Source organism: Lethenteron reissneri, chromosome 30 (assembly GCF_015708825.2).
Source record: "Lethenteron reissneri isolate LAM-NWPU_2019-01 chromosome 30, ASM1570882v1, whole genome shotgun sequence".
NCBI lineage: Eukaryota > Metazoa > Chordata > Hyperoartia > Petromyzontiformes > Petromyzontidae > Lethenteron > Lethenteron reissneri.
The window spans coordinates 12,718,537-12,743,616 of NC_083808.1; the positions used below are offsets into that span (position 1 = coordinate 12,718,537).

The 25,080-nt window shown below is 49.2% G+C and overlaps 1 protein-coding gene across 2 annotated transcripts in view; it reads left to right on the plus strand.

The window, feature by feature from the left end:
* Positions 1 to 1,967: 1,967 nt before the first annotated feature.
* LTA4H (leukotriene A4 hydrolase) overlaps positions 1,968 to 25,080 on the plus strand; it is a 129,664-nt gene continuing 106,551 nt past the window's right edge. The window contains exons 1-4 of one of the 2 annotated variants that reach the window (XM_061563076.1): positions 1,968 to 2,130; positions 3,158 to 3,311; positions 11,910 to 12,040; positions 19,438 to 19,558. In XM_061563076.1, coding sequence (XP_061419060.1) covers positions 3,171 to 3,311; positions 11,910 to 12,040; positions 19,438 to 19,558 — 393 coding nt within the window. In that variant the 5' untranslated portion in view covers positions 1,968 to 2,130; positions 3,158 to 3,170. Of the gene's footprint in view, positions 2,131 to 2,352; positions 2,373 to 3,157; positions 3,312 to 11,909; positions 12,041 to 19,437; positions 19,559 to 25,080 lie in introns of those variants that run through there. The other variant, XM_061563077.1, reaches the window with a different exon arrangement.

The window sequence follows — 25,080 nt, forward strand, 5'->3', positions numbered from 1 at the left end:
AAAAAAAATGAATTTTCAAGATCACATTGATTATATTGGTAAAAAGACAAAAAAATTGTTTTTTTGTATCGACACAAGCACTGCTTCCCCCTGATGTTCCGTTTGGAATTTATAAAAGCTACCATACTGCCTCTACTTGATTACTGCGACATCGTATATAAATCAGCCCCCAGGATTGTACTGACGAAGCTTGACTCCATTTATCACTCGGCCTTAAGATTTGCATTGAACTGCCCATATAGGACCCACCACGGCGATCTCTACATTGGGTCAAACTTAACATCTCTTAATGATCGACGGCATCAGATCTTATTTATTCACGATGTACTTACAAAAAAAATCCGCAGACTACCGTCTGGATCTCCTCACTGTTTCGAAGAACAAATGTGACCTAAGGTCTTCGCTTATTTAACCGCTTCACATTCCTTAATGCCGTACAAATACTGGAGGAAGTCCTTTGCTATTGATACCCCCAGGGTCTGGAATGCTATCGCCAATAAACTGCAACTTGGATCACTACCTGTGAGATTTTCACTCAAAACTGTTCCAGAGGAGTTGTACACCCCTAGCTGCCACTGCTATTCAGAATGGCCTGAAATCAAATGTATCGCTCCGGATGACCGCTGCAAAGTATGATCTTGAGTTTTTATTAGTGTGCTGATCTTTAAAGGTGCATTTAAAATTTTGATACTCCTACTGATACTCCTGCTGTTATGGAGTGACTCATGCTGCCAGATATGGCTGCAAAGTTTGGTAGTACATGTTATGTTTATCGTTTATTGTTAAATTTGAATCACAGTTCCTGTGATCACTGTTACATTGTTTTTATAGCTTTATTTTGGTGATGTCGAAAACTTTTGGTTTAGCCCTATTTGTTTGTTGTAGTACAGTTAGACTGATAACTTTAATCTAAATTGTCTTATGGTTATTGTTTGACTTGCATCCCACTGGGATTTTTGCACACATCATTGATATACGGTGCTTTTTCTGGAAGACTTTGCTGTTTTTTCCTGGATTTTTCTGTTGCGCGTAGTCACTTTAAGATGTTTCTTGTTCATGTTTTTTTTGTTGCGGTTGCACCCGATACAAGAACCGAATGGCTCACAGGGCTATACCTATAAATAAACTGAACTAACACTGAAAAAGAAAAACTGAACGGAAAGGATGCACCTCCCCCAACCCCCCAAGGAAGGTCGTGCGACTGATGGAATGTGTCAAATTGTTTGCGTGGAGGGACAGATTCGTGAAGGAGATGCCGCCGTCCGCTCATCCGATCGGTTCTCAGTGGGAATGAATGAACGGTCACGTGGTTCCCACAGTGGGAATGAACGACCCGTCACGTGGTTCCCCCAGTGGGAATGAATGACCCGTCACGTGGTTCCCCTAGTGGGAATGAATGACCGTCACGTGGTTCCCCTAGTGGGAATGAATGACCCGTCACGTGGTTCCCACAGTGGGAATGAATGACCGTCACGTGGTTCCCCTAGTGGGAATGAATGACCCGTCACGTGGTTCCCACAGTGGGAATGAACGACCCGTCACGTGGTTCCCCCAGTGGGAATGAATGACCGTCACGTGGTTCCCCTAGTGGGAATGAATGACCCGTCACGTGGTTCCCACAGTGAGAATGAACGACCCGTCACGTGGTTCCCCCAGTGGGAATGAATGACCGTCACTTGGTTCCCACAGTGGGAATGAACAACCCGTCACGTGGTTCCCCCAGTGGGAATGAATGAACGGTCACGTGGTTCCTACAGTGGGAATGAACAACCCGTCACGTGGTTCCCCTAGTGGGAATGAATGAACGGTCACGTGGTTCCTACAGTGGGAATGAATGACCCGTCACGTGGTTCCCCCAGTGGGAATGAATGAACGGCGCCGTGATTGGCCATCACGGCGCGGCGAGGAGCCGCGTGCGATTGGTCGGAGGAGGCTCCGCCCGCAGTCGTCCTGGCTGGGAGAGTCGGAGCGACAAGGAAGTGGCTCAGCAGTCGCAGCAGCAACAGCAGATACAGCAGCAGCAGTAGCAGCAGCTACAGCTACTAAAGCAGCAGCTACAGCAGCAGCAGCAACTACAGCAGCAGCAGTCGCAGCAGCAGCAGCTACGACTACAGGAACTAACTACAGCACGTGAGTACAACAGGGACAGCAGTAGCTACTACAGCTACTACAGGGACTACTGCAGCAGGGACTACAGCACTGACTACAGCAGGCACTACTATAGGGACTACAGCAGGGACTACAGGGACAGCACCTGAGTGAGTACAGCAGCAGCAGCTCGTCACTACAGCCACGGCATTGGAGACTGGAGCAGCTGCAGGCATAGCAGGACTCACAGAGACTCAGCGTTGACTACAACAGGGACAGCAGCAGTGAGTACCTGTACAGCTACTACAGCTACTGCAGCTACAGCAGCTACTACACACACAGCAGGGACTACAGCTGCGTGGGGACACAGCGTGGACTACAGCCTGTGTAGGTGATTAGAGCGTCCACGTGTACTGCCGCGTCTCCGGATTGCAGGAGACTGCTGGGAACCTTTGACCCTCCGCAGACTGAACCTGCGAGCGACTGACCCCTGTCACAGACAGCCAGACCTCGCCTGACTAAATAGTCCGTGGTGTGTGCCCCCCTTCCCCTCGTGAGCTACCAACCACTGTGCATTTGCGACCGCCATCTGGACGACTGCGCAAGTGACCGACTCTGCGAGCCGTTGCGTGACCGGCTCACCTGGTGCACCCCACTCTGATTGATGCGATTCCATGGCGTGGATAAACCCGAACCGCCGACTGTTTGAACGTGTGCCCTGGCCACCGTGTGAGACTGCCTCTTGCTGTGGGCCACCCCATTCTCACCACCATCACCAACTCATAGCTGCCACAACCCCTTATCGGTCCCCTACCTTGTTACAGACCAATTCCAAACCTTATTGGTCACCCCGTGCCCCTTATAAACCTCAACGTTCATCCTACAAAGTCCCATCACAAGGGAGAAACGCAAGCAAATAGACAATTTGTTTTGCCCGTATGGAAACGGCTGTACGCCGCATGGACCTAAAAAAACTCAATTTCCCTGTACAATAATACGGGGTGAACCGTATTGGGTTGACAGCTGTGCCATCTGCACCCCCCACCCCACCCCCTCGTGTGCTGTGCAGGACCAAAAGAGCCATGGACCCCAGCTCTCTGTCCCAGGAGCCCGGCCTCGCCCAGCGCCACCTCTCGCTGAGTCTGCACGTCGACTTCTCGTCGCACGTCCTGCGCGGGGTCGCCTCTCTGCGCCTGCTCGCCCTGAGTTCCGCTTCCTCGCTGGTGGGTGACGAGGCCGCAGGGAGTGCGATTGAGGCCGTGCAACCCACAACGTCGGCCGCGCGGTTCTGACTGTCGCACGTAGCAGTAGGGCTTTCGCGACCAATATTATCCATAATTATCCATCATTTAAGGTTGGTTTGGGTTAGAGCGCGTAAATATAAATGCGCCGTTAAACCCGCCACCACCCCGACGCAACCAATTTAGTAAGTATATAGCACTGTAGTCTGTGCTTTTTCAACGGAGGAGGAATAGCAAAACCACACCAACTCCTGAAGCCCTCTCGCCGTGGCGAGCAGACCTCGACATTGTCTCCTGAACATATTGCCATGTATGTATGTATGGAGTACAACGGATTGTGCTAAGTCCTGCCACCCCCTTTTTTTAATTCGCGCTAGACGGCACAGTGAAGCCTGTAGGTCTGGGCGCGGGAGATCATTCTGCTCCAAAGCCGTCACAGGTTGAGATTCGGGGTTTGAGACCGGTCCTGGCCAAGCCAAAGGCGGGGAGGGGGGGGACAGCTCCGTTGACCGCCACAGGACGAGGCAGGAAGAGCAGAAGCAGCGCCGGCACGATCAGTACAAGGAGCCGAAGCAGCGTCAGTACGAGCAGCAGCATCGGAACCAGCAGTGGCAAGTTGCCCTGGCAGGACTGGCAGCAGCACCAGAAGAAACGTGTGCACGTGTGTGTGTGCAGAGCCTGCGGTTGTCTGAGTGAACAAATAAATAAATGTGTAGCCACCAGTCTGAAACCGAATTCAACAGTCTGGAAGTACAACATGTATGTTGTAAATCTTTTGCATCGTACATAGCCAACCATGCCAATCGGAGGTGCAGGGAAGGACAACAAACTAAACACACCTGGCAGTTGTAAATAAATTAGTTTTCAATCTAGCTTTAAAAATGCATAGCTATCGTGGCTTCCTAATTTCGGAAGGAAGAGCATTCCAGACGGCTGCAGAAGCGCATCTGAAATTAATGCAGTGACCGTTTTTGTTCAGTGGCTCGCAAAAAGCCGCCGCTGCGAGGATGACCGGAGTTTTGCTTGATGATTTATGCTCCTTGACAAGATCAGCAAAGTATTGTGGTTCATTTGTGGCGAGCACTTTGTGTGTAATGAGCGCGACCTTATAATGTATTCGTTCGGCTACTGGAACAATAAAATAGAACTGGTGGGTTCTGGTGGCCACTGGGGCAGCCGTTAGACTCACAGCTGAGCCTGTAAACCAGAGGTCGCAACCGGGTACCCGATACCCGTACCCTACCCGATACCCGGTACTCGTTTGCGACCCTGGTGCGGCCGGGTACGGGTAGGCCGTGAGTCACTGGTGAGTAACCGTTTGTCACTCATTTCGGGTAGGGTACCGGTACGGGTAGGGAACGGGTACCCGTTTGCGACCCTGGTGCGGCCGGGTACGGGTAAGGAATCAAAACCCGTTTGCGACCTCTGCTGTAAACCGAGAGGGACACCAACATTGTCGAGCAGACGCCGGGTCCACGGTGCTGGCTCGATGGTGGCACCACACCTGCAATCCAGCACTTGGGAGACGCCGTGTTCAAAGGTCGTGCAGATCCCACCGTGTGCCTTGATCCTCCCTACCCTGCTGGGCTGTGAGGTGGTCGGGAGAAAAGGGCTTAATAGCGCACCGGATTCCTCCAGTTTAAATAACGATTCTGAATCTGTAAGTAAAGCAAGCCAGTTTGTGTCTGGATTGTGTCGATTTTCTAAGTGTTTATTCCCTTTTTACGCATGGCTTTGCTCCAGGTCATTTCGCTTTCTCACATGTGTAACGTATTGCATATATAAAGGAATTGGTCAGATATAATTGTAAGACAGGAACACCAATTACGCTCACAATTGTGAATGAATAACTTAGTCAGGTGATGCGTTGGTTTGAGCACTGGACTTAAAATCAGTGGGTTGCGAGTTCCATTTGAGGGTTTACCGAGCTTACCATCCGAGTTGGATCGATGGAATGAGTACCACGCTTCGCAAATTATTAATCATCATTATATAGAGAGACGGACCCCATCACAGGAATGACTATCATTTACTGTTTGGGGTTAGGATTCCTGCCTCAGGGCTGGTACCCGTTTGTGGGTGACCCGCACCTCCATTTAGCACGGTTTGGCTACGTACGGTGCGAAAGAAGTTCAACATACTGAACATGCAGAGAGGGTCAGAGCGCAAAGTGGGTCGAAACTCGGCTGTTCACGGCTTGCCTTGCGGGTGCATGTCGGCTCGTGCTCATCACTGGGGATGCGTCCCTATCAGTGTCCCACCCTCACCCAGTGGGCAAGCTCTAAACACCAGGTACTTCCCGAACGGCTTTACAGATCACGTTACGTTACCCAATGCGGGACTCTGCTAAATGGCGGCAAACGCACACTATGGGTTCCCAAACACCACCGTTCACCGCTCCCCCCGGCCACTGTCACTTTAAATTCGGAAATTCGTTATTTGAACTCGACAGAGGTGTGCTTCTGATGATCGGTAGGAATAAAGTTTGGTGAACACTAATTTGTGGAGGAGGAGTGTAGAGACACGATTTTTATTTTATGAATTTTGCTTATACGACCACCTAGAAACTGGGTGGTGGCCCTATGTTGCATACTACTTGAGATGTAGATTTTTACTTTAATTTCCATGAAAAGAATAACATATCATGCAAACATAGACGTAAATCATTCAAGTTAAGTAGATCGGGTAGGGTTGTGGGTCGAATGAAAGCGGGTTGCGGGTATGGGGGCTTTATTGAACCGGGTTGCAGATTCAAAACGAGGATGTCCTGCGCGGCTGACCCGCAAAGAACGTGACCCGACCTGCACTTGACCCGCAAGCCCTAACAACGAGTTTATTCCGACCGGAACCGCCCTGCTCTGCAGGTCACCCGCCGGTTTCTGGGCCGGCGCAGGACTCGACTGCGTGACTCCGCAGCGTGTTTCCGCGTCGTACGGCGTGTTCGACACGATGTCCAACGTTTCGCTCCACGTCCAGGGAGCTTCTTCCGGAACAGGATGTTCAGTTCAGTAGCTGGACAACGTGCCGAAGAAACCAAAACACCCTTCGGTTCCCAGAGAAGCTCCCAGCGCGTGCTGAAGGAGGAAGAGAAGCGTCGTCATCGTGCCGGACATCGCGCAGTGCAAACAAAACACGCCCGAGAGCTCACGGAGTCGCTTGGTGTATGCAGGCGGCTGTGCGCTCTAAGCGCGTGTAAAGAGCCACTTCATGCAGGATGTTAAGGGGTGCAATGTTGCGGTTGTCGGTCATGGACACCGAGTGAAGCAACAACGGTGTGATATGGACCAGTGCGGAAACTGTCACCGCCAAGACTTTAGTAGAACCCATTCTGTATACAGTAGATCATCGATTATTCGGCGGGGAGCGGACACCGGATTTCACAAAACTCCAGATAAACACTAATTATCATCATCCTTTAAAATTGCTTATTTTTGCACATTATTGTATGACATTATGTTCGTAGGTGTTTTATGTTTTTAAATTTGTTTAGGCTATGAAATTGATATAAACATGCAAATAGACAGAAATACATATCCTACTTTAAAAAGTTACTATTTATTGTGATGTACATACTGTGCAGTATGTTAACATCCCCCAATTGATATGCCCACTTGAAGAAGGACGCTTGTGTTGCGCCCGAAACGTCGTGGTTTAATTTAGTTGTTTTCATATATTTGATTTGATTTTTTACCTACGTGACTTTACCGAAAGAAAAAAAACCCAAGGAGTAGTATTTTCATTGTTTAAGTTATTGTATTTTGTGTATAATGTGCCTTATATAATATTTGACATTGGAATCAAGCCTCGCTACTTTGTTTTTCTCACGCACACGGTGCCGATCGCCGGTGCCGATCGCCGGACTGGTTACAGCCTTTGGAGCGTTTTTTCCGGTACTGCCGGATAATGTTGGAAGCTAGATAATCGCTCATCAGATAATTATCTAAGATCAACTATATATATGTATTTCTAATCAGAGTGAATTATTTGACAAGTGGCTATCACACAATTCACTGTTATTGGTCACGCAGATAAATCGTAACCGCTAAAGATTTGCCACCTCGGGTGTAACCGACAAGTGAAATATCTGGTTTTGGCCCATGGGCTATATAAGACTTTTTAGCATGGGGAGCTCATGGAATGGGCCCTGCTTTGTGTTCTACCCCTGATAAGTGGGATGTGCAAGTCAAAAACAATGCACACATCATCTGTACGAGATGCTCAACTCCACTGCTGGCCCTGTGGCCAGTGGTCAAAATTAAATTTTTTTTAATGTGGACCAGTCTCCCCAGAAAGAGACCTCAGAATCAAAATCAGAATCTTTATTTGGACTGGAGCAATCCCATAAGCTAAGACGTCCAGTAGTTTTTACACATGCCAAGCAGACCGAATGTTCACATCCCCCAAATTGATGTGCACTCTATTGATCCCCCTAAAAAAGTGACGGGCAAGGTTGAGGCCCCCAACCAATATTTGAACCTGCAGACATAATGATAAATCAGAATCTTTGTTTGGACTGCAGGAGGAATCCGATGAGCTATGAAGCTCTTTTTCACAGATGTCCAGTATAGGCGGGTCAGGATGTTACAACAACAACAAACGATACAAAAACACGCTATAGGTATGCAAAATAGGGAAAAATGCAAGCAAGTCACGATAAATAAATAAGCAAATGTCTGCCAGCGGTGGCTGTTGGTCACATCTCCACAACGTTATAGTAAATTGAGTAAAATGTTAACTTTCCATTTTGGCTTATGTCTCTGAGCAGGCCTTACAACCGATACAGTACATTACAGGTAATTACTGTCCTTAGTCAATTGACTTTTGCGTTGAAACGTAATGGACCTTGAGGCGGCGTGGAAAAGTTGCACTTTTGCAGAGTGCTGCTGGTTTACACGTCCGGAGAAAGTCCACAACGCAGAAATAATAAAGTGTCAGCAAAGCGAGAACCCGCCTCAACGATAAACCTCAAACTTACATCCTCTGCAATCTCTTGTGACTGCTTTGCTAAGATAAACGACTCCGATAAACCTGCCATCCAAGCCAAAGTCTATGAAATACCTCTAATCATCAGCAGCCAGTGTTAATCACGGCTGGTCAGCAAAAATGTGTTTTTTCCATGGGACTGAAGATGCAAAGCTGGTTTTTTGGCAAGACGAATAGGACGGACTCGAAATTTGGCTCACATTTGGATGAATTTGACTAAATTTGGGCAAAGGAATTCCAGTGGGGATGACCATCAAGTGACTCGCTGGAGATGTGCGTAATTCATTTGGGAACATCGCTTTGGCTCTCTCTCAACTCTTTTGGATGGAGGGAAAGGGTAATTTGCTGTGTTCCCTCAATGAATGGCCTTCATTGGCCCTCTAAGCTACTCAACACGGGTCCCAATGGCCATTGCCCTTCAACTTAAAAAAAAACATTGCCATGCCCTTGTGCTTGTAAAGAAATAACTGATCATGTGTACATAGTTTGTCCAGTATTAGAGTACTTTATATTTACGGATACAGTGAAGTGTTTCAGTGTCATGATACATAAGTCCTCAGTTTGAGCGTTGAGTTAATGATGTATAAGTGTCAGTGATGGGCTTGGTAGGAGAATATTGGTAACGTGTTGGTGGAGTTCATGCGTGTAAGAGGCCTCGTCTAGATGAATGTAGAACAGTGATATGGGACACAGGTACTTCAGGGGGCTAATTCCTGTGTTTGGGATCACTGAGCCAACATGAATGACGGAGATGCTGTGTTGGAAACAGCATGGTCACATTTAAAGCAGGCTCTCACTATACTCTTGGTTCTTTCGGTAAAGTCACGTAGGTATAAAATAAAATAAATCACGACGTTTTGGGCGCAACACAATCGTCCGTCATCAGGTGGGAAAGCTTGTGTTGCGCCCGAAACGTCGTGATTTATTTTATTATATACCTACGTGACTTTACCGAAAGAACCAAGAGTATGGATTCCTGCAGTCACGAAAGCTTCAAATCAAGATTCAGGTTCTCACCTTTAACACATGTGATGGTCTCATCATAATTAGCAAACAACGACACACAATAGACCAAGCTAATAAATGATTAATACTTTTTTACTTAACTTGGCCGAGCCCAGTTCCGGAGTCTAATGTGAATAAACATTTTTCAAGATTGATGTGTGGCAAAGCACTTATTATTTCAGCATGTAATAATCAATCCTGTCATTCATTAAAATAGATTGTTACGCCGGAAATAAATGGATTATGTTTTCCATGTACACAATTGATTAAAGAATGCATGATTTAATCACATGCAAATAATTTCATTTTACATTTAGGCTCGTGGAGTACACAAAACGATGCAAGGGGTACAGCTTGAGGAAGCAATATCAGTGAGATGGTTAAACTGAGAAAATAAAGAAACCGTTCTTGAATCGATCATGGCTTTCGATCGTACAAAAATAACTGAATTGCCTGGGATGTGAATCGTGACATTGCTGTGTTGTATGCAGCATGCAGGAGCTCTCCGGAAACAATTCTGTCGTGCGATAACGATTTTCCTAATACAGCAACCCACATCTCTATACCCAAACCAGCTTGAGCCTCCCGCAAGTCACGTGACATCTGTGTGGCCACACCCACTCTGAACCTCTTTCCTTGCTGCCCTCTGTGAAAGCAGACTCTGATCCGTGCAGCTCACTCCTGCTAGCTCCTTCCTTCTCCTCTCATCCCCAACATCTTGGCCCGGCCATTCCTTTTCCCCCTCCTCCCCTTCCTGCCCGACGCTCCTCCTTCTTTCCTCCTGCTGCTCATCGTGCGCCGTGCTCTCTTTGTCCATCGTGAAGACTTCCGTCCCGGCCTCCCGACCCGGCCTCCCTGACCCTTTCTCATTCATTTGTATTGTTCCATTCGTCATGTCCTTGCCTGTACTCCCCTTCATGTGGTGGTGGCGCCATGCGTAAAGGGTTTTATAATGTACTACACGACATCTATTGATCCTTGTGCAAAAATTGGGAATGGTCAGCATTTATTCGTGTTCACATTTGTAATTGGTTCACCGCAGTAACACGTTGCTGGAATTTACAACGGTTGATAGGGTTTAGATTTTCAGGACGAGGTTGGAACTTTGCGTGAAAGTAGAGTGTGCGGTAAAATGTAGCTTGTGTCACGCAATTTGCCTGTGCTTAATATAATGACTGCTATACTAAGCACTGTGCGCCACCTCTTCTGTTACCCAATTAAAGTACGTAAATACTCCCTTGAAGTTGTCATCATCATTATGCTTTCACGAACCATGCAGTTACGCCGTACTGAAATAATGCTTGTTCAGTGCACCAATGTTATGGTGATCTACAAGCTTTCACTTATTTTTTCTTCTTCTGTACTATACGTTGTAGAGTGTTGCAAAGTGTCTCGTGTTGGCGCTGCGGAGTAAGCCAGGGTGTGATGCTTTTTGGCATTCGGCCGCCCGACCTCGGGGTCCAAGGCCCCTCATTGTGCACGCGTTTGTGAACGCTATCGCGATTGTGAAGCACTTTCAGCGTAATGTGTAGGCTTTCGCAACCAATATCATCAATAATAGATGTTTTTCGGGTTAGATTGCGTAATATAAATGTGTTGTTGAACCCGCCACCACCCGATACAGCCAATTATTAATGTTTGTCGCATAAACAGAACAGGCCAATTCATTACTAGTTCAGCACACTGGTGCGTTGGAGAGTAAACCCATAACATTTACCATTTGAGTACGACGATTTGCCGGTGATATTACCTGCATCATCAGGCGACAGCCAGAGATGCTATCTCATCATGCACTGTGCACACAAATGTGCTCTCTGGTTGTCAGGGCAGGTCCCTGTCGCCCAGCTGTAAAAGTAGCTTTTGGAGGATGAAGGTCGATTCACAACATTGTCAGATTGGAGCTACTGTGGGGGCATTTCCATTTCAGTCAATTCTTTTGGACTGTGGCACAGTCGCAGTACGCTGAACTTTTCGATCGGAACATTTATGAGTTCAAATTCTGATAAGGTGTTTGCTTGGCCTCAAAGCCTTTCCTGGGCTATTGAAATAAGTGCCTTTACGTGGCATTCCAACGTGACATTTCTATGGACGGGCATCTGCCGTGGGAATGTGCAATTTCCACCACTGGAGACGATCGTCACCGCTGCTTGCTCATTTGAACAGGAAGATGAGTTTGAAATTCAGGCCTCAAGATGGTCACGATACATTTGTTTATTTGTGAAACATTTAGGAACGTTTGGGGGCCACACAGAACAAAACAACCCATCCTCTGATCGAACCATAACATTACGTCGCTGCCCTCCCCATCCCTGTCAACCCATACGGTTTACCGCGTATTCTTGTGCAGGGAAAATGAGTGTTCAGATCGTACAGCCGTTTCAATACGGGAAAAAAAGGTGTCTATTTGTTTGTGTTTCTCCCTTTGTGATGGGACTTTGTAGGATGAACGCTGAGATTTATAAGGGCACGGGGTGACCAATGAAGTCTGAATTGGTCTGTAACAAGATAGGCACTGATAAGGGGTTGACAGGTCTGTCTCCCAGTGACTCACGTCACGGTTTCACTTTTGCGTGTGGCCCCTCGCCACTGCAGGTGCTGGACACGCGTGACCTGAAGATCCTCAAGGTGACGTCCAGCAATGGCCCCGCGACCTTTGCCATGGGAGCGGTGCACAAGACGCTGGGCTCGGCGCTCGAGATCACGCTCCCTTCGCCCGTCGAGAAGTAAGCGTGCGACGGTGACGCCGGACGTGCTGGGTACGAGGGGAGGACGAGAACCGATGGTCACTATCGTGTCTTTTTTTGCGGTCCAGAAATAACTTTTTGCGTTTTGAACTTCCGAAATAAGGCGCGATATAGATCTACGTAAGAAAATGGATGCTGAACTTATTTCGCACTGTACGTAGCCAACCGTGCTAATCAGAGGTGCGTGGGACAGACAACAAGCTAAACAAAGAAAGCAGTTCTAAAGAAATACAAAAATATTTTTTCGGATAATTATTGCACTTTTTACCTGAAAAATAAGTGAGCTGCCCAATTGCACTCGCTGGCCAGGTTTTGCAGAACAGGCGTTCTGGCCTGTGCTTGTGAGCAACTGAAGTGTGTTTTATGTACAACGAGGGCATTACACATCCAAAGGTTGCAAATGTGAAACGTTTTGGAAATGTGCACTGAATGTGCCATTCTCAGGATGGCCACAGTGGAGGGCGCGATGGCCCAAGAGTGAAGGTGAGATGAGCTCATCATGGCCATTGGGGTCAACCACAACACCTCCACCATCACTGCCTCCCCAGAGTCGTAATAGTTGTTTTGAAGTTGACACCCCGACTGTCAAGCATTGCTCTTGAGCATAATGTTGGCAGTAAACCCATTCACTGGGACGCTCATGAAAACGCATCCCGCCAGAGCAGTGGTTCTTAACCTGCGGTGCACGCTGCACCGCCTGGGAGTGTGAGATGCCCTTTATGGGGGTGCGAGACATGGTTAGATTAATTTAGAAGGTAAATAATCGAAAACACAAATTTAGCATGGGCATGTAAGTCCAACCGCTTTGTTTAATCAAATCTGTGTATTTATTGACATTATACATGGTTTTACCTTTGAAAGCCAATGGGGTGCATCCTGCAGAACTGATTCTAATCCCCTTTTTAAGTACGGTAATGGGTGTCTTCAGTCCAAGGCCGTAGCCATGGAGTCAACATTGGGGGGGACCAAATCTTCCAGGGGGTTTGGGGGTCCCATCCCAGAAAATATCTATATTTCAAAACTCATTTCCTGCCATTTCCTACCTAAAATATAAAAAAATTAACTAACACATGGGATGGATTTTTTTTTTTTACAATATCTAATAGTGTATTGTATTACATTGCTCTGTTTTTACTTTTTTTACCATTTCTTGTTTCATTGTATCTATGTTTGGAGATTAGGAATTAATAAAGTACAACCATAACCACAATCATATAAACAGAAATCTATGCATTGCTTTATATGAAGACAAGTCCAGATATTGTGGCCAAGGTTTAGAAAAATGTTGTTTTTATTTACATAGCATAACAATTATTATTACTTTTTTATAGCAATATATTGAGGTGGACATTTTGAGCATTTTTTTTTATATTGGGAGGGATGTGTCCCCTCCAATATATATTATGATTATGGCCTTGCTTCAGTCATTTGGTAACCACTTTGTGGTTCATACAGGTTTGATAAATTTATTGCAGCTCCCCCAGTTAATAGAGGTCATCCTATGGATCGGCCTGCCCCCATTTTAATAAAACGTAGAATTGCCACGACTGCTTCAGGGCAGCGAACAAATGTGCACAGCAACACGACTTCCAGCATGACGATATGCTGCATAGGTCCTCACAGCTGGATACAACGACACTTTCATCTCGTTGGACATTCTGCGCCCTCATTATTCACCAGATTGGGGCGCCATGCACAAACCCCCGGACAGCCGTAATCATGCTCCCTCCAGAATGGATAGCTTCTGACGACTCTACGGAGTGGCTGGCTAATGGGTGGCGGGACAAAGCTGCGTTCTCACTGCCACACCGCAAGCGTCGCGTCTCGATGGATCCCAAGGAGTTTGAGTGGTGCGGGAGTCCTTCAGCCGGCCAGGAGAGGGCAGTGCAAGCTCATGGTTTGGTGACATCAATGCAGTGTTCATTGAAACTAAATTCCAAACTACTTTTATTTCACCGGGTAAGGCCCACTGAGCTATGCAGCTCTTTGTCACAAGCGACCTGGCCACCAACGGTAGCTCAACGAAGTGGCTCATCACGTGGAAAGTTATGGGAGCCAAGTACTCTAAGTGCATGTTTCTAAATGTGAGGGGAAAACTGGAGGACCCGGATAAAAATCCACTCGACCACGGGGAGAACATGCAAACTCCAAATATACAGATGTCAGGGTTGGGATCGAACCCACGACCTCCTGTTTACCAGACCTCCTGTTTACCAGGCGAGGGACTTAGCATCTTGCCACTGTGGCGCCTGCGGGTCACTGGCGGCCCCTGGTGGACTTTAGTGCAGCCCCTGACAATACACAACGTGTGAAAACACTCCCCCATTGTCGTCGTGCTGTCAAACTCCCCAATGGTTTCAAATGTGTGGCGGCCCTCACACTGATGTCTTATTGGCGAAAGTGGCCCGCCTTTGAAAATTAGTGAAGAACACTGCCTTAATGAGTGGACTACTGACTCGTCTTACCCAAATGCCTATGTTTGTATGTACGTTGAACTTCTTTCGCACCGTACCTATCCAACCGTGCTAATCGGAGGTGCGGGGGAAGTCCAACAAACTAAACACAAAACGCAGTTCTCAAGAATGAGCATGATGTTTCCTTCCCAGGCTACTCCAGTTTCCTCCCACACGCAAAAACACGCCGTAACAAAACCCGCCCACGCAGAAGATTAGTTGCCGTTTGATGCCTCTCAATGGGTTCATTTTCATCTCCTGGCTAAATAATTAATACAAATAACAACAACAAGTGGTAATTGGCCAAACAATGCCTCTGCAGAACTCTCACGAACACTAGTCTTGAGACTCGGTGAGGCATCCCCTGTATAAGCGAACGATTTAATTGGTGCATGTAACCGGAGCAAATCATGATGAGGTGTGACAGCATAATGCATGGGAATAGAAAAATTAATCCTTCCCAAGTGTTGATGAATTACCACAACTTGGCGTCCTGATTTGATTCCAGATTCCATTCTCTTTTGTGCTGTCACGTGCGTGTGCCCTCTTGTCTCGCTGGAACTGCGTGCACTTTACTCTCGCCCATGCCTCCTCGCCAGTGGCGCCTCCCTTGTGTGTGCTGTCTGTCGCGTTTACGCTGCACGTTGTACTGGCTCATTGGTCTGTTTTCGTTTGTATAACCTACGTCTGTCTCATTCGTTCCAACCCTTTGACCAGAAAAAAGTTGTAGCGACGCATGTGCATCGATGCACGCAGCTGTAAGAATTATTATAATCTGTTTAAACTACAGGATCATTACTCGCCCAATATGTTTAAAAATGGAAACGTACTTAGAATTAAGGTGGGGGAGCGGTGGCACAGTGGTTAGCACACTAGGGTACGAACCCGGCATCCTGAGTTCGATTCCTGGCCACGGCCAACATCAGTGGCACGTTTGCCGACCCGCATTGACCAGGGGTGATAATGTATGGTCAAATAAACCCCCCACAATAAACCCGGCGACCAAAAATGTGATTCCTGTCCACGGCTGACGTCAATGGGAAGTGATATCTGAGCCAGTCTTGCCAATCCTGCCACCCCTTCAACTCCAACCCGCACCGACCCGCGTGGTGAAGTATGGCTGTCACGGCTCACACGGTTTGGCGGCGCCTTCATCCACCAGTGGAGTAACATGTCTGTTAATTGTAGTTATTATTTTCAAAATGTGTTCCCTTCACTAACTCGACCTGGCCAGGGTGGTGAAGAATGATTAATCCCCCCCTGCCATGACCAACACTCCAAAACCATGCCCCCCCCAGCAGCTTTGGATCCACCAGCCATGGCGTCTCTGTGTTAGCCTGTGTGGGTCTCTGTTTGAGTTTGTGGATCTCTGTGCGAGTCTGTGGCTCTCTGTGGGTCTGTGGCTCTTTGTGTGAGTCTGTGGGTCTCCGTGTGAGTCTGTGGGTCTCTACGTGGCATCGGTTGGGTAGGTGAAGGAGCAGTGGCTTCTAAAAATCACCGGGTACCAACGGGGGGGGGGGGGGGTCCCTTATGGTTGTATCCATCACTACGCCGCACTCAGCGGAGGTGGGCTAGGGCAAGACATGTCGCTGGAAGGGGCGGTGGACGATGGTCAAGAATAATAAACGGAGTGGCAGCCAATGAATTAGAAGACGTCCACTGAGGAGATGGAGCAATGGGATCGCAGGTTCGTGAGAGGTGGCGGCGACTTGGGGAGGCCGCCTTCATCCTTGTCTCGTGGTGATGGTGGTGGTGATGATGGTGGTCATAGGTGTAGTGTTGGTACCCACTGTGCGAGTTCAACCCCCACGAAGTTTGGCGACGTTCAAAAGAAACTCACAAACACCTCGTTGTGAAAGACTCAACGCAGAAGATCCCTGTGTTTGATCCTCCACGAAGCTTATGGTCCACTCTAAAACCGCATCCACTGCACAAACCATGACAGATGCGGATACCTGATGCACGAATGCACAATTTAAAACTCTCCAGTAGTGTGCAACTGTGGTCATCCAGAACAGACAGTATAACATATAACGACGCAATGCCCGATCCACAAATACGAAGGAGACACCACAGCGACGATTCACTCCGCTGGCTCCTCACGCGGTAGTCTGGCTTGACCACCTCAATGTGAAATTGAAGTTTGTTGCTCTGTATCTACATCAGCCGTACGGAAGAAGAGGAAGAATTCGAGTGGTTCCCAGTGGGAATTCACGACCGGTCACGTGGCACCGCCACGACCCCGCTTTCACCCATGTCTCGTGGTTGACGGCGATCATGGTGGTGATGGTCATCAGGTCGCGTGTTGGTGCCCACAGTGATCGTGAATAGGGGTCGGCACGGTTTGGCTCAAACCACCAAACCGCGGTTTGAACCGAACCAAATCGGTTTGGTTTGGCTCTGTTTGAACTGGTTCGGTTTGGTTTGGGGCTACGAAAACCGACTCGGTTTGGCTCGGACAGGGTGGAACCGGCTCAAACTAGTTTGGTTGGTTGTAAAGGCGACACGAAAGGACATGCTGTAGTTGCCTTTGCCTGCGAATTCACTTTGCAATTGCATCTCCATGGCTCGAGCGGCTCAAGACGGCGCCATCCCCGGCGGCTCCAGCATCACAAGGTATCTCATCCACGACGTGGAAGAGACCAAACACGCCGGTAGCGACGAGGAGCCGATGGCGAGCGAACGTGAGAGCCCGGACGCCACGCGCGGCGACACGCGGCAGAGCCTCATGCGCACCCTCGGCGCCGCAGCGCTGCAGACCGCGACGCAGCCCAAGCCCAAGAAGGCCCGTGTGTCCCGAGCGCTGTGGCACGACGAGTACTTTGAGACGAGCCAGGCCGCGGGCGATGTGCAGAGCCGGACCTGCAAGATCTGCACCCTCCAGTACGCGGGCTCCACCTCCTCGGGCACCCGTATCAAGCATCTCAAGACCCATGGGATCGTCGACCCCGAGTCGCCCACGGTCGTCACGTCGCCGCCGACGGGGACGGGTTTGCTCGTGCAGTCCAAGATGGCCACGCCCATGTCAGCGCACGCGAGCAAGGCCATGGACAGCTTTGTCGCCGAGTACATCGCGACGAGTGGTCTAGGCCATAAACACGTAACATCGGATCCCTTTACGACTCTTCTTCAACGAGCTGCCCCAGGTTACGAGCCCAAGTCTGAGCGCACGGTCAAGCGCCGCATGCTCGAGATGTATGTCGTCCTCAAGCTACTCGTGCTACAGTACTTTACTACTTTTGGCTCTTGCGTCTCCTTGACCTACGACGGTTGGACAAACGACGCCATGACCGGCTTCTTCTCGGTCACCCTCCACTGGATGGACCCGGCGTCGTTCTCCATGTGCAACTGCATCATTCACTTCTTTTGGGTGGCCCCGGGCGAAGGCGTGGGCAAGCGCATGGCGCAGCGCCTGCACGAGCTGCTCGACGACTTTGGCGTGTGGCCGCGCCTGCTCGCCGTCGTCACCGACAGCGGTTCTGACGTCGTCGCATCCGCCAAGTCCCTCACGCTCCTCGAGGGGAGCAACCTGCGCTCGACGTGCTGCTTGCGGTGCATCGCGCACTGCGTCAACCTCGGCGTCAAGGCCTCATTCGGCGCGTTCGAGACACTGCTGCGCAGCCTCCGCGCGACGCTCGGCGCTATCCGCAAGAGCAAGACGAAGAGTGCGGCCTACACGTCGCTCGCGCGGCACTACCTCAAGTGCCCGCTGCAGCCGCCTTGCCTCGACGTGGTCACACGTTGGGGTAGCACGTACGTGATGCTCACGGCGTCGCTAAGGCAGCGCCAAGTGATCGACGCCATCTGCCTTGAGCCCGGCTGGTCGCGGAGCCAGGCCGGCTTGTCGGACGAGCAGTGGGAGCAGGCGGCGCTGCTCTGCCAGTTCTTGGAGAAGCCGGCGGCCATCTCCGATGCCATGGGCGCCGAGGAGTACTGCACCATCTCGAACGCCATCACGGCGCAGGAGGCTCTCTTGAGCCACTGCATGACCCACCGCCCGAGTCCTCATGTGGTCTTGAGCTCGGCCGCCGTGACCATCTCCGACTACATGGTCAAGTACAGCGACCTTCTCTCGTCCGAACCAAGCCGCGTTGCCCGCTTTCTCGACCTGCGCCACCCTAAGCCCGCGGCCTCGAGCACCGAGTACAGTAATATCAAGGACATGATGACGGACATTCTCAACCAGCGCTACCCAGCGTTGACGACGGACGCGGCGCCGAAGGCGGCGCCGCGTGGCGGCATTAACATCCTCTTTGACATGGTCTACGCGCCCAACGCTCACGACGGCGCCGCCTCCGAGGTCGACCGCTTCCTGCTTGAGCCGACTCAGGACCTGAGCATGGACGTCGTCGAGTGGTGGAAGCTGTACGGCGGCAAGTACCCGCGCCTACGACGCGTGGCCCTCGACTATTTGCCTATCCCGGCGTCGTCCGTGCCCTCCGAGAGAGCAAACTCGGCCGCCAAGCGCTCCTTTCTCGACCGACCAAACCTGCACAAGTGCACGTTCAAGGCCGAGATGTGTGTGCGCTCGTGGGCGCGGATGTTGCCTAGTGTTGGGGTTTCACTGCCATTGAACTACCACACTGCTTTCAAGGACATTGGGCGTGCCAAGCTTGAGGAGATGGCTGTGGACGACATCGTCGTCCAGTACTTGCTAGTGAATCTCAATATGAAGAACGCCTGCGTAGAAATTAGCGATTAATACACTTGATATTTGTATTGAATGCGAATATTGTTTGCCGCGCATCTTTTCGGTTCAAGCCAACTCAAGAGGTTTGGTTTAGCTTAGTTTGGTTTGGTTTTGGTTTGGTTTGGTTCAGTCGTCGCTGGTTTGGTTTGGTTTGCTCAATTTGAAACCAGTTTGAGTCGGTTCAAACCGTGCCGACCCCTAATCGTGAACGCGTGTCTCCCTGTGGCCACCAGGGGGCAGGAGGTGACCGTAGACGTGGAGTACGAGACGGCGCCGAGTGCCTCGGCCCTGCAGTGGCTCACGCCCGAGCAGACCGCGGGGAAGCAGCACCCCTACCTGTTCAGCCAGTGCCAGGTGTGGTGCACACACACACACAGACTCGCACGCACGCACACACGCGTCCACGGGGAGGACATGCTAACTCCAAATATGCAGGCGTCAGGGTCGGGATCGAACCCATGACCTGAATACCAGGCGAGGTAGTTAACATCTCCTAGCCACCGTAGCATCCCAGAGAGATCAGGAGCTGCGTAAACTCGAGACTGGGATTTGAACCCACGATGTATTTATTTATAATTTGCCCCGTTGCGTGTACGAGTGGGAGCACGTGCCTGTAATCCAGCTCTGTGCATGCGAGGGGTTGGCGGATCACACAAATGTTGCAAAACTCCGAGTCGGCGTTGAGGAGTCTCGCGTACCCTGGCTTGCCAGGAGAAGGCAGTACAGAAGAAAATGGTGCCAACCTCTTCAACGTGGTCTGTCCTTTGGCTGCCTTTTCATTACCCGCCGCAGCCTTCATCCGACAGTGTGTTGGAATTATTCTTTTTCATTATGGGTATTGACAAGACTGAGCAGTAACGTACTTGCCGCTTGTGACACAGAAGAGCCCAGCGGCTTCCCTGGTCAATGACTGCGGCTGTATCAACTGTGACATAGTCACCATCCGTAAAAAAATACCGTGACGTTATTTGAACGATAGGAGTCCATGCGTGTCAACGACACGCTCCACAAACTGCTTAATCTGGTCAAAGTAACGTAGCAACATTGCCCACCTAGAGGCAGTCTACACTCGCCTCTATACCGTTGCTCGCTCGTACGTGAGAATGGCGCAGATGAGCCGGCGCACTCGTGGCTTGATTTGACGCGTCACTGCGAGGGGGCTACGCCGCTGTTTTGGAGAGAGCATCTCTTCGTGATCTGTCGCACGGAAAGAAAAAAAATCCCAGACGTCATTGCCGTCGCGGCTCACGGTGTGAAATGCAATATCCCAGATCGTAAAGAATCTTCCATCCAGGACAGTCACAGCTGTTTGGACCGTGTGATCAACTGTTTGCAACCTTCCTAAATATACTCGGACTCATAAAATGCAAAGTGCGTAGAAACTTGGACTAGACTGCAGTTGCTGCCAAACGTCTCGTTTCCTTATATAACCCTTGGTTCGACAGGAGCCAGGGGGAGCGCAGTGGAATCATTTCAACTTCACACGCGCTACAACCCCTCCTGATGGACCCCTCACTTGCTCTCACCACTGCAGTGGCCTGGCATTCCTTTGCAAATTGACTTCGACGCTTAATTTGTACTTCCTGAACATCTTTACGAGAAGAGTTGGGCGGGTGGCTACCAGGGGTCAGGGTGCACCCGAGCCGATTCTGCTGGGATTCCGGGCGTTTGATTCTGAGCAGCCACTCGCGATCTCTTCTTTCGTATGGCTGTTGATATCAGAATCCGAATATTTATTTATACTGGGGGAGGAATCCGATGAGCTATAAAGCTCTTTTTTCACAGATGTCCAGTCGGGGCGGGTAATAACGTTACAACAACAAACAATCAAGAAAACACGATAGTAGTGAACCCAAAAACCATCACAATAAATTATCTTCTACTATTTAGTCAAATATTCAGCATCTGTCCGAATGCGAAAACAAATTTTTCTGATTCGTAGTAAGTATTATTTTGGGTCAGATTGTGTAGGTGTAACCCTCCACCACCCGACAGAGCCAATAAAATCAAGTTTTCATGTGGGAAGCTACGCCGGTTGATGTGGTTTATCTGCAAAAGTTTATATTCGACCGTCATGCGATGGAAATCTCTATGGCAGCTCCTGATTGCGGAAATTGAGGTTACTGGAATAGACCTCAGAAGTGGTTCTGGGAAATCACCTTCCACGGGCCGTTATCCAACATGTGGCGATGCACCGATGTGAGAGAATTCTCAGTGGACGCCTCGACTCATGACATGATGCCATTTCCCAAATGTTTGAATATTAGTGAAAGTTTTAAAAACAATTTGGAATATCTCAAATGCATTCGCTGATGCTCACATCAACCGCTACATCACTGTACGAATGACGGAAGATCACTGCTCCTCTTCTGCGCCTCTTGTCAGTGTGATCATCACCAGACTGGCAGCATTTTTAACTTTCCATCCTGCTCTTCGTCGGTTAAAGGAACATTACATAAAAAATTGCATTTGACTGATTTCGGGTTTGCTTCACGTTCTGGAACCGCTGGATACTTTTCCAAACAGTTGACGAGTCTCCTTGCTCAGAGAACCTTGAGAGAGCGGTCATCTCATCTCCATTGGCAGCTCTCAGCCAGCTGTGAAAACTTCACATTCCTGTGGTTGGGGCCATTTTCTCTGTATTCCATCAAAAGTTAATTTGGAAGAACGCAGGCGTCAGGATCGCGATCGAACCCACGATCTCCTGCATACTGGGCGAGGAAGTTAACATCTCGGCCACAACGGCGAGGTGATGCATGTGCCAGCACGTGCTTCTAAAAATTGGGACGTCGTACCAAACAGTGCGCGGTACGATCCGAAAACACGCCGGGGAACGAACGCGACGAGCGCGGTTTGAGCTCCTGCCAGTGCGCGCCGCGTGAGTGCTTGTGCGCAGGCGTGCCTGGAATTCCATTCCGTGCCCTCTCCGTGGCCCTTTCCCACATTAGAGCCGCTATTCTTAGGTGGCCACGGCCACTTGCCGCACGTATCGATAATCGCCGAGAAGGTCTCGCCGGCGATCCCGTGGCGGGGCTCGCCTTGTGCCGTCTCACGTGGCGATTTGATTCGCGTGGGGTGAAGAGCCGTTCATCTTCATCACCCTTCTATTTAACTTGGGATGGGACGCTCGTTCAGATGATTTGTGTCTTTGTGATGGAGATCGAGCAAAGTTGCACTCGGATGTTACCGGTGTATAAAGCGTCTATATGCGTTTATCACATTTTTTTCGTGTAATAAGCGACTTTTTAGAATCATAAAAAGTGAGCCGAAATGTAACCCAAGTAGTTGGCGAAGGTGAAATGTTAATCTGCCAATGGAAGGCAACCTCCACTGTTGGAGTCTTCACGACCACACTGCAGCTGCGGTTCTACACAAAGAGCGCCACCGTGTGTCTGTTGACGACTCTCCGCTGACCAAGCTCAGCGGAGGGCTACGAGAGCTGAATGTGGCCGCAGAGGATGCCGCTGCACGGCTCGGCAATTGCGGACGCGCTGAATGAATGAATTCAACTTGTAATGCCAGGTTACGCTCGGCCAACTGACCGATTGGAGTACGAGAGGAGTTGTGCGTTCGAGAGTGTTTACCGACACCCTTGCTGGAGTCTTTGTCCTTCGCTCTCTGGCCAGCTCTAACTTTGTAAGCGCATCTGTGGGTTGACTCTAGCCGCCATCATCCCTCTGCGATCGATAGAATTAGGTGCCACGTTGTGGGGAAGTCCAACGTGTTTGCACTCAGGAGAGGCTCGTTGGAAATTAGCGCTGCCTCGGTGCTCACTTGCGCAGGAAATCCCTTTGACTCGTTGCTTCGTAGAATCTCGCCCCGTTTAAACGGAACATCTCCATTTTGGGAGCAAGTGGCGGCCCCCCTCCTTGGTTTATCCGTTGCTGGATGTGTACCTTCCCCCTTTCCCGCTTACACCTCTTTCCCTTTTAATCGTTTAACCCTCCTCTGCTTTCCCTTCTCTATTTGCTGTAAGGCGTGGGGGGGGGGGGGCTTAGCTTTCACTTTGCTCGCTCACCCGTTTGTGAAGAAAGTAAGAAGATGGTCACGAGCCACCGGGGGTGCCGTGACTCGGCCCAGCGGCGGTGCGGTTGCCGCTTGCCACACAGCCTCGCGGGTCGCGGGTTTCGGGGCCCAGCGGCCGCCCTGGTTAGTACCGCGAGCGTGTAAGCCGCGCGATGCGCCCCCTCCTCGGCCTCGAAGTGGACACTGAGGATCCCGTGACATCATTCGAACACGGTCCACATTTGCCTAATTGGGAAATTTCTTGCAAATGACAAAAGAGTACAGCATTCGCTCGTTATTCACGAACTTACTGTCCGCGATTTTTGACTGTCCACAAATAGCACCTGGATCTCTACACGGCTGCGTCGAGGGATAGAGAGAGAGAAAGAAAGTGACGAGAGATAAAGTGATGAACGTATCCCTCGTGAATAACGAGGGAGTACTTGTGTGAAACTACTGCAGGCTGTGCCAGTGAAACAGAGTGCTGCAAGAATGCCCCAAACACCTTGTGTTTCTCAACGATTATGAATCAGTGTGTCGTCTGTAAATGGATCACCCTGTATATTTACTTGTATAGTCCGTTCTCCTATCACGCGTGAAGTTGCTTTCATGACGCAACAGGGAGCACACTTTTTCATAACGTGGATGCGAATTAGATATAACGCGATCGGGTGAACAGAACGACGTTACGCGAGGTAGGAATAAGCGGTCGTACTGAAAATGAAAACTAATTCAAAATAAACCCGAAATTCGAGGACTGAACCACCCTTTCACAACAGCCAACAAAACTAAAGAACAGCGTCTTCACACATTAAGTACAAGACTTAGCTGGACCCGTGATAGTCTAAATGTGCGTGCGTGTTTTGTTAATCGGAGTTTGATAAAAAAAAAACAGTACCGTACTGGTGGTAACGGTGCAGACCAACAAATGTCTTGTTCACCCCACTGGGAGCCCTACAAGATGTTTGGCCTACTCTTCCACGCTGGGTCAGACTATCATGGAAGACGTCGGAGTACCCACACTTAACTTCACCTCACGAGACCTGCTCATTGACAGGCTCTGGTGTCACTCTTGCCGTAGATCACACAGCGTTGGTGTACGGTGTTTTTTTTCTGCAATATTTTGCTGTCTTTTCTTGGATTTTCTGTTTGCCACTTAGTCACATATTCACTTTAAGATGTGTTTTGTTCATGTTTTTGTTTGTTGCGGTCGCACCCGATTCATTTTCAATTGACAGGTAATTTTACTTTAAAGACACACACACACACACTCATTTCATCTGTATGGGGTAGAGTGCTGGTCCCTCGCAAGCCGTGGTGGTTGTTGTTGAGGCTCAGTACACTGGTTAGTTATACTAGTTAGTTATACTACTAGTTAGTTAGTGCACTGGTAGCTAGTTAATTACACTACGTCAGTTAGTACACTGGTTACACTACTAGTTAGTACACTACATTAGTTAGTTAGTACACTACATCGAGTCTCTGGGGTGGTAATGGTGTTGAGGGTGAGATATTTTATTTGTGCCCCGATAAAGCCGCGTGCTCTTATTAATCAAAAACAAAATATCTGTCGTCATGAAAGACAGGTTTCTCTTTAGATTCTTAGGTTTCATTATAAGTCTATATAAATGATGCCAGAATGTTTAACTTTTAATTGCATATTGACTGTTATATATGTAGTTACGATGTAATTATTACTGTTATATATGTAAGTGTGTATGTTATCCACCATTGTTAAAAAAACGATTCGATTTGAGATCGAATCATTGCATTTTTTTTTAAATTAACCCAAAACAATTCGTCAGTTACACTTTTTTAATACACTGTGATCTATCGTATAACGCCTCCACTAACTAATTACAACGTTAGTT